This window comes from Sardina pilchardus, chromosome 7 (genome assembly GCF_963854185.1).
Source record: "Sardina pilchardus chromosome 7, fSarPil1.1, whole genome shotgun sequence".
NCBI lineage: Eukaryota > Metazoa > Chordata > Actinopteri > Clupeiformes > Clupeidae > Sardina > Sardina pilchardus.
This window is the reverse complement of record NC_085000.1, coordinates 24,873,046-24,883,045: the sequence shown is the minus strand read 5'-3', so window position 1 is coordinate 24,883,045 and position 10,000 is coordinate 24,873,046. Positions and strand designations below refer to the sequence as shown.

Genomic DNA, 10,000 nt, shown 5'->3' with positions numbered 1-10,000 from the left:
CTCTCTCTCTCTCTCTCTCTCTCTTTCTGTCTCTCTGTCTGTCTCTCTCCCTCCCTCTCTATCTCTCTATCTCTCTCCCTCCCTCCCTCTCTATCTCTAACACATTTGGGCTGCAGATGACTTTAATACATGCACGTGCACAAGTATATGCACTCTGTGTGTGTGTGTGTGTGTGCATGTATGTGTATGTTTGTGCACATGCTACACACAAGAGAAACCAGAATGTGATTATGCATACACACAACCGTATATCTACACATACACTGCACATAGCTTTTGAAAACACTAACCCTGATAAAATCTTTTTTCTTTTCCACCTTCCTTTTAGTAATTCAAGCACTTTCATATCCTAGCGAGTGCACTTTGGTTTAGTCAGTGGTGAAAAAAACAAAGAAAAATCTTTGTTCTTTAGAATTAAAAAGCAGCAATGAGACAGCCCACAGAAAGGGAAATTGGTATTTTGGCTGTCCCTATGCAGGGCTTATGGCTGTAGCCAAGTAATGTGATTTGAAAATGAAATCCAGAGCCTAACTCTCTAGCTGCGCATGAGCAGTGTGAGCTATCCAAAAAAGTAATGTTTCCAAAGAATGCATGTTAACACGGGAAAGTAAATGTAAGTTGCATGTTCAATGGGCGGACTCTCATCCAACTGCACACAAGGCGTCTTTGTTTACAAGTCATGACGTTGATTTTTGTGCCCCTCTGTGCACAAAAAGCCTTTGTAGCCTGGGGTTTATGTAGAAAGGCATTTTCTTGTGTTCCTCTGTACAGTGCATGTTGACCTTCGGACAGCCTTTGAGCTTGTTCTACTGTTTCAAATAGTTTCAGTTGTTTGTGTTTGTCCAGTTGACTGTTTCAAATTGAGACCGTAGGTTGCAGATGGTCAGTAGGGGCCGTTTCACCAGGAGATGAAGCACACATGTGAAGCTCAGAAATAGTGCAGGACAGAATTGGAGAAGTCCACTGTGACCACAAACTATTCATGTGATGCTTTCCCTCATTATGAAGCAGAAGGCACATACTGTAGCAGGTTTTGGATTACAGTAATTTCCCGCATATAAGACGCATTGTGGATAAGCCGCAGGATAGTGTTTTATTCAAGTTAAAAGAAACAAAACCATTTTAACACCATATTAACTGCCCCCCTTTATTAACCTCATAGCGGAAGAAATTTTGCAAAATCAATGTATAAGCCGCGGATAATAGTAGGGAAATTACGGGTAGTGCAGGACAGAATTGGAAAGGTCCACTGTGACCACATACAGTACTATTCATGTGATGCTTTCCATCATTATGAGGCAGAAGGCACGTACGGTACTGTAGCAGGTTTTGGATTAGTAGGACGAGGTCTTCTGCTGACCTCAGCTCAGTCATATTGAATAGACCCATAAACAGCAAGTTGTATTTAGGGAAATTGACTAAAGACTATGTCTCAGTCAGTCAGTCATTATAAGGGTGGGACTGTCGCCTTTGGTGTCTCTGTTTTTGATGCCAGTGGCTTTTGTCCGTCAAAGAAGCACCATATAAGCAAAAGAAAAAACGCTGGAAAATCTCTTATTCAGAAAACAACCTGATTTAAGGTTTAAATTTGTATGTTTGCCGTTAATAGTAACTTATCTGGCAAGCATAATATTGTGCTCCTTGGACAGCTGAGGATAAGTCCTCTCTGTATGTGCTATAAAATCTTTCTTCCCCCCTTCTTTTTTGTGTTTTTTTTCCCCCCCTCCTTCCTTTTTTTGTATTTTATTGTACTGTTATCGCCCTTTTTAGATGTCTCGCATAATCCAGGTTTATGATGAGGAGAAACCGATTAATGTGCAGGTAAGCCGTCGCCAACACACACCGATGACGGGTTAAAGCGCGGTTCAAAGCGGTTCATCTGGGTCCTCAAACGCACTCTTCTAATGTTGTCTTTCTCTCTTCTCCCCCACCCACCCACCTGCTCACCCGCTCACCCCTTCCTCTGTCTCCACAATATGGCCTCCCAATGTGCTCCCCGCTTTCCCCTCTCTGCTCTGTCCTTCACCCTCACTCACTTTCTCACACACACACACACACACACACACACACACACAATACCCCCCCCCCCCCCCCCCCCCCCCCCCGCTTCTTTTCGTCCTCTCCTCCTCTCCCTCTGTGCTCTCTTAACAGGCGGACTCGGATGTGGCGGAGGCTGGGAAGGCCGTGAGTATGTACTTTGAGGAGAGACTGAAGGAGCTCTACCCTGACGAGAGCTTCCCCCTCGTCCCCGACAACGACCCCTCAACAGACAAGGAGAAGGAGAAGGAGAAGGAGAAGGAGAAGGAGGAAGCGGGAGAAGCAGCAGCAGCAGCCGCCGCCGCAGCAGACGAGGAGGTCACCGACGACTCGGACGATGACATACAGCCGAAACGCAAGCGCTTAAAAACGGAGAAGCCCATGCATATAAAGTGAGAAGAAGCGAGAGAGAAGGAGAGAAAGAAAGAAAGTGACTGAGCCCCTTAGCATGGGAAAGATGGAAACTCGGAAAAGGCTGCACACGAAAGTGAAGAAAGGATCGGTCTTCCTTTTCATCTCACCCCACTCATTCTCTTCCTCAGACTCTATAGGTCACGTGCTGGACCTGCTGCTGGCGTATATCAAAGTTCCAGTGCTACTTCTTATTCTCCCACTATGAAAAATGCCTTGTTATAAAAAGAATAAAACTTTACAAAGTAAAGAGTGTACACCGAGCGGCGGCGAACTGAAACTTTTATAGTTGATGTGCCCAGATGATATAGATGGCTGTTGACAGAGGAATTGCTTACAGTTTTGGAACTGTTTTGGCAGATTAAATTAATTAGTCTTTTTTATTATTATTATTATAATTATTACTATCATTTATGATGCTGTTTGTAAATCTGTTGTGAACAATGCTTTATAAAAGACCATACTCTCTCATCCCCCAATACCCTTATGTATTATAACGTTTAACATTGAATTGCCTACTGGGTATTTGTATGTGTGAGTGTGTGTGTCTGTGTGTGTGTGTGTGTGTGTGTGTGTGTGTGTGTGTGTGTGTATGTTTGTGTGTTTGTTTAAAGTTTCATCGCTGTAAATAACAGAAACCATACAGAAACATGACTGAAGACTGGTTGTTTGGTCATTTACTTCAATAAAAGGTTAAAATGCAATGTCCCCTGTAAACCGCATCCGGACGTTTTGTTTTGTTTTGTTTGTTTTTTAAAACTATAGACAGAGTCATTATGTTCCAACAAGCCCAGACTGGAACAAAATAGTTTTTATTTTCCCTTTCCAGTCAAATAAAGACATTGATGTAGGCTAAGGCATGCGTGAAGAGGGAACTTCTGATTGAGCCCTTTTTTTTTTTTTTTTTGTAAAATGTTAAACATTGTAAGACTTAAACATTGTAGGTCGTTTCATTATTGACATCCATTGAGATTTTTGTAATGGTAACAAAAAACGCTTTTCTGATCAGCCACATAACACCCATCAATTGAATGTATCATTGAGGTACAAGAGTGTGACGAGATTATCTTTAAATCATTTCCACTTTCTGATATGAACATTTACAAACGGTTGTAAGGTGTTATAACCTAGTGAATTGTTGTGAAAGTGGGAATGATTCAATTACGCAAATTATTACTTGTGAAACTAGGGTCTACGTTATAGGCTGCAAAATACAGGTAGGCCTAGCCTAATTTTTATGTATGTTGGAACAGTTTGAATTGATGTTTGAGTCGTTGTGCCCTTAAGCCTTGATTGGCCAGATCAGTGATAGATTCGTCAGAGCCTTCAAACTACCGTTATGACCGCTTAATCACTATGAACTTCTTGAATTTCCCCTTGGGGATCAATAAAGTATCTATCTAACTCGTGACCGGTTATGCAAAACATGATAGAGCCTATCCACAAGGCAAAATATTCTCCAACACCAAGAAACGGAATGTACTACTATTTAATGCATGCTAAGTGCAATGTCGTCAATCGCTTCAAAAAACTACCATAAGTGATTTACGGGTCGAACAGAGGAAGTCCTTTGAAACCAACAATTACGCACGCGTAAGGGCCTTGTAAAAGCTTAGATGTCAAGTTGCAGCGATGAGACTTCTGAGCTCAGCGTTTGTGAATTTTATGCTGAATCGTCAAGACTGGAGGTAATTTGAAATCAGTCAGCTGATCGTCGTCTCAGCGGCAGGAGACCCAGTTGTCGATACAGACTGGTCTTGGATGAAGCGCGAGGTCTCCTGTGAAAGGTAAATTCGTAAGAGGACTTTTGCTTTTGAGGAAGGCCTACTGCGTTGAATTGCTCTATATTTAAAAAAAAAAAAAAACATTGTGTTTTTCTCAGGAACAATGTTATTACGATAGTGTCGTCCAAGTGGGCGGAAGTTAGAAAGTTACAGTACAGTTACAGTATTATTTAGATTAGAACCTTTAACTTGTAGGCGGCAGGCGAGTGGCGAGGCCAATTTCAAGTTTACTTTCGAGAATACGTCTACAAATGTGTTTTTGTACATATGTTTACGGTGTTCACATGGTGGTGAAAAAAATGCCAAACTTTCCAGAGACGTGCGAGGGAGTGGAATCTAAATTGCTCTTCTACAGAGCTAACGTGACGTGTTGATATGTGATGTACATGTGTGAAATGTGATCATAGACAGTCTGACGCTTTTAAGACACATCAACAGATATATGTTTTTCAATTTCACCAGGGCGACTGTTTTACCTATAAACTAAAACTATCTTGTTGACTACTCTAACCATTTACTTGTTAACACTAGACAATTGGACAATTTATATTTATATGATTCTTGATGAACAATTGGTTTGCTGTAGTGTATTTAAGTTACTGCTTATTATTTCCTAATTGTTCATGAAATCTCAGGCGACTTGATATTTTCCTTGGGTTGGCATTGACCAACAGTAGGCTAGCCGGTAGACACACTCCTCCCCTTGGTGACGTCTGGAAAAATCATCCAATGACAGCGAATATAAAGATGTTTACTTCCTTTTCCACAGACTTGTGTATGTGTAAGAAAACTGGTCGGACTCCGACGGTCCAAGAGCTAAAAGAAAACATTTCCAGAGAGGTAATGATGTTTTCTACTACCCTTATCCAACCATTTACAATATGATATGTAGGCAAGTTTACGCATGCCTGTTTACCTGTATGATTCGGCGGAGGAAAGGCCTTTTTGGAAGAGACGTGCTTTGTTTATTTCGTACGACCTAACGGAATGCTGGAGGATTTTCTTGCCTGACTAATCAATCGACTTACTTGTGTTTGTCTTCCAGCAGATATGGTGCAAGATGGAATTCTCTCACGGATCTCAGTCGGGACTTCAAACGATGGAAATTTCAGCTCTCTATGCCCCAATGGATCTGTCTGGGTTTGGGAAGGACTCGGGGAATGCGCACAGGACGCTCGGGACATGGCCAGTGTTATCCTTGGCCTGCTGTCCATAGTGTGTTTTATGGTATCATCGCTCCCGTAAGTCTTCACCCAAGTTTTCTTATGTCCTCCTGCTTGCTCTTACTGTTTAGTCTAGGTCTACTCGTTTCTGAATGCCTCTTCCTCCACAACTGGCTGTTCTCAGACAATACTACAGCTCCTGCCGCACAGGAAATATGGACCAGGCTCTGTCCATTTGGTTCCTGTTGCTGTGGTTGTCAGGTGACACATGCAATCTGGTGGGATCTTTTCTTGCCGACCAGCTGCCTCTACAGGTATGTGTTCCACAGACAAAATTGATCCAGTAGATCCAGCCGTCTGCCTATGTGGTCGAGGCTGGAGAATTATCAGTGAAATTGACATTTTGTTGGACGTTGTTTCTTTGGTCTGAAAGGACACTGTATGTTTTGTTTTGGCTGAAGCATGATTTTCTTTTCTCCATGCAGACATACACTGCGGTTTACTATGTGTTAGCAGACATCTTGATGCTGGGACTGTACATGTACTACAAGACAAAGAACAAGTTTAGCAGCAGTGAGTGTTTGCTTTGTGTTTGTACTTAGGCCTACTGGAAGATGCCCGTACAATTGGAAGTACAATTTACTGTTAGCACATTTTCTATGATAATCACGGAATGGTGAAAACCTTCACTTATTTTACTAAATTGTGTGCATGTTTTACTAAATAGTGAATAGTGCCCTCATTTTAATTTGTGTAAAATGTGTGCACACTTTAGTAAATGTTGTGCAGTTTAGTAAAATTAGTGCACTATTCAGTCAAACGAGCGCATAACTTAGTACATTATTAGCCCATTTTACTAACTTGAGCACAGAATCCTGTAACATGAGCACACATTCTCTCAATATACAAAATATCTTGTGATGACACCGCCTGCGCTCCGTAGATAGTAATGATCCTCTCACTTACACATTTAGCACATTTCTGAAATGTATCCTCTGTGGTCAGTGCATTAATTAATTTCGTATCGTTCCTTTTGCGTTCATAGACAATGGCACATTGAATGCATTTGGTGTGCTTTGCCTCCTGGGGATGTCCAGTCTTGTTGCCCTGCCAGGGTCCACTTTGGACAAGCAGGTAGCACCTGTAGCGCATAGCAGCCGAACGTTACTTTCAGTATCAGAGGAGCACCCTACATTGGAGGTAAGGGAAACTGATTATTTGTTCAGCGAAAAGTTATGTTAATTGTGTGCTTCACTATATGAAATCTGGAAACGTTCAGCAGAGACATGACCGCATCATACAGTTACTGCAGATTGGCTGGCTGCGCATCCATGATGCAAAACTCCAAAAATCCAATAGAGCACCACATCCCAAAGGTTCTCTATTGGATTGAGATCTGTTGACTTTTGAGGCCATTTGAGTACAGTGTACGCAACATCACTTAATTTACCCCATTCTGTCGCTTGGTTTGAACCTCAGCAGATCATTTTGGTCATGTCTACATGCCTAAATGCATTGAGTTGCTGCCATTTTATTGGCTGATAAGACATTTGTTAGTATCTTAATAATGATCAGTTGATGATATCAGTAGTTGATATCTTAATGATATCCTAATGATCAATAATATAGGTCACTTGTTTGAACAATGAGTTTTGTAATGTGACCCTGCAAACATAGCCTTTCTTTATTTGCCTTTTCAGCTGGCAGCCTTCAGTACCAGGGAGATCATTGGCTTCACCATCGGGTCTGTGTCCTCGGTTATGTACCTGTGCTCTCGACTGCCCCAGATCTACACTAACGTAAGTAGAACTTCAACTACAGTATGTGCTGTCTGATTGCAGACCCAAGGACATGCTAAAATACCTGGCCTCTTGCTTTGCTGCCACTAGGGTTAGGGTTACAGTAGCTACTGTGTCTTAAACCATGAAGTGTATGCGGCATGGCTGTCTAAGCAGTACGCATCCGTTATACTCCTCCTGTAGGGCTGCGTAAACCGGCGTCAACATGAGTGCAGCATCCTCCGTTTTCGACATGAATTCCATTAGATTCCATTGTTCGCAATACAACTCCACACACCAGCATTGCACTTTAACACCGCTGCCATGTAAATCACTATTTAGCTCTGTTTTTGTCAGTGCTGCTCCATTGAACCCATTGTTCATCCAGTTAAAAACTTTGGTGCTGATAGTCAAGTCAAGTTAATTTATTCGTCTCCCTTGGGAGAAATTTGGTTTAGAGACAGGGTACTGCTGCAGACATACATAGAACATGCAGAGACAGCAATGTGTAAAGACACATATGGTATGGACAACCAAACAAAGACAAAGATAAATGTGGCAAGTGATGGTGTGAATGTCGGTGCCGGAGTACACCGGGCTTAAGCCTCACCTCCAGTCTGGTCTGTCGGCAGTGGCAGTCTAGCCTGAAGGATGACGAGGGGATGAAGGGAACTCCAATGAGCTTCCCTCTGTGTACCATTAGTGAGTGAAGATTAAGGCATCGTTGGAGATGTGGCTGTATCTCTGTGGGTGCCTCTCATTCGGCTTTTGTACACCCTTCCCTTCCTCCTCGGGCCTCGATCCTCACTGATCTAGATAAAGAATGATGGGGCGACAACAATGGGATAGTCTATCGAGTGTTAGTAATAGATCAGTGGGAACGCCCCTCGAGGACCGAACATCGAGGACCGAGGAGAGATGTTGAGAGGCACTCTATGTGTTCTGATGTAATGCCTTCAACTAATGCTGACATTTGAAGACTGTGTGATGTTGCAAATCCATTCAGGCCATTCATTTAGTGGCTGTGGGCTCATGCTGAAGATGGTTAGCGTTGGTCCGTTCATGCCTCATTTTCACCAAAACCTTCAATTCTTCCGCAGTACACGAGAAAGTCCACAGAAGGTGTGTCCTTCTTCCTGTTTGCACTGGTCATCCTGGGGAACACGACCTACGGCCTGAGCGTGCTGTTGAAGAACCCCGAACGCAATGAAGGGGAGGTCAGCTACGTGATCCACCACCTGCCCTGGCTGATTGGCAGTCTTGGTACACTCTGCCTGGATGTATTCGTATCCTTTTCAAGCCATGGCCATGTTTGTTTCATGGGAGCCAACACCTGTTGATAAAGTTTGATTAATGTTTATCAAAATAAGTTAAAAATGCTTCTTGTTGTACTTGTTGTCAACTGGTCAGATAACTTGGTGTGTTTTGACTTGTTTCAGGTTGTGCAGAAGCACATTTTTTGTATCTTTCAGGTTCTGTCCTTGACTTGTCTTTACACAGATCTCTTTGCAGTTCATGACTTACAAAGGCAACAGTCGAGACCCGGCCTCCAGCGATGAAAACGCACCTCTCCTTGGCAACTAAGACCAACTGTCAGTGTGCTGGACTGTAGAAACCAAATTTATTTTAGTTCTTGCTTTTATTTTTTTAATCATATTTAAGTGTGTTATGGTTTTATATTATCGTCAGACTTGACTGGTAATATTCTGGAAGGAGTATAATTTTTTTTTTTTTTAAAGTGGGAAAACTATGAGTATATTCCTTCTATATGCTCTTAATTGTTTTAATGTTGAAAAGGGACCTCATTGAAAATGAGAATTCTTGTGAACACAGTGAAACATTTGCACAAAGCCTTTTCTGATGACACTAGTTACCAAGTATTTTTAAAATAAGAGCAAGGTTGCCCTCCAATGGTGTTCTCTTGTACTAGTCACAGGATTGTTATGAATATAGCCCAGATTGTTCTCACTTTTTTCCCTTCTTTATTCCTCTCTTTGTTTAATCACTATTTCCGAAGACTTTTCAATGCTGTGATGCCGTATTGGTACTGTAATTTTATGAATGTACTTTCTAAATATCGTCATTGTAAAGTTTTTCCAATGATCACAGATTGTTTACAGAATTGGTTGGAGTGGGGGAAGGTGAACTGCTTTCCCCCCCTTTTATTCTCTTTGTCCTGTAAGATATATATATGCCTTGGAATATTTGTCAGTGATTTGTCAGAAAAGGTCACACAGAACTGTGTACTAAAGATTTTTTGAGACAAACATGCCGCCTTGAGTTTATTTTATTTATTTATTTATTTCCCCCCTTGAATTTCGAAAAGGGAATAAGTGGAAACTAAATTGATCTCCTGGACTGACCTCCCCTAAATTTGAAATGTGGAAAGTGTATGTTTAAGAGACATGTTTCACTCAGATGCTCCATGTCAACATCTCAGTGTAAGTGGTCTGTCACAAAACCACACAGAGCATTTAACAATGCGTTTAACAAGCTCTGAGGCACTGTGCCTGCACTTGGCAAGGGCCAGGACATTTAAGATTTGAAAATAGATTTGCTATATATATGCGAGTTTGTGCCATAACTCTAAGCACAGATGTAGTCACAGTGGGTGCCTCTCATTTGGTCTTTTATACACCCTCCCTTCCTTCCTCGATCCTCTTCCTCACTGATCTAGATAAAGAATGATGGGGCGGCAACAATGGGATAGTCTATCCAGTGTCAGTTATAGATCAGTGGGAACCAGCCTGGAGGAGAGAGCCACCCATACTGTCCCCGCAAATGACTCCGGCTGGCTGACAGAATTGGTACGTTAGCTATGTAGCTC

General features: G+C 42.0%; 2 protein-coding genes across 7 annotated transcripts in view; both read left to right on the top strand.

Annotated features, from left to right (window-relative positions):
* The window catches only part of trim33 (tripartite motif containing 33), a 33,141-nt gene extending 29,976 nt beyond the window's left edge, over nucleotides 1–3,165 (top strand). For 3 of the 5 annotated variants that reach the window (XM_062541447.1, XM_062541446.1, XM_062541445.1), the window contains exons 19-20: nucleotides 1,771–1,821; nucleotides 2,152–3,165. In XM_062541447.1, the coding sequence (XP_062397431.1) occupies nucleotides 1,771–1,821; nucleotides 2,152–2,433 (333 nt within the window). In that variant the 3' untranslated portion in view covers nucleotides 2,434–3,165. The remainder of the gene's footprint in view (nucleotides 1–1,770; nucleotides 1,822–2,151) is intronic. The other 2 variants (XM_062541449.1, XM_062541448.1) reach the window with 1 other exon arrangement.
* A 991-nt stretch (nucleotides 3,166–4,156) lies between these two features.
* Nucleotides 4,157–9,440, top strand: slc66a1 (solute carrier family 66 member 1). Of its 2 annotated transcripts, none has more exons than XM_062541443.1 (9): nucleotides 4,157–4,235; nucleotides 5,002–5,072; nucleotides 5,281–5,473; nucleotides 5,580–5,709; nucleotides 5,881–5,968; nucleotides 6,441–6,595; nucleotides 7,096–7,194; nucleotides 8,274–8,459; nucleotides 8,674–9,440. In XM_062541443.1, exons 3-9 carry the CDS (start codon nucleotides 5,283–5,285, stop codon nucleotides 8,755–8,757), a joined length of 933 nt encoding a protein of 310 aa, XP_062397427.1. In that variant the 5' UTR covers nucleotides 4,157–4,235; nucleotides 5,002–5,072; nucleotides 5,281–5,282; the 3' UTR covers nucleotides 8,758–9,440. The 2 variants fall into 2 exon arrangements, with proteins under 2 accessions (XP_062397427.1, XP_062397426.1); XM_062541442.1 differs by having other exon boundaries at nucleotides 5,278–5,473.
* Nucleotides 9,441–10,000: the final 560 nt, after the last annotated feature.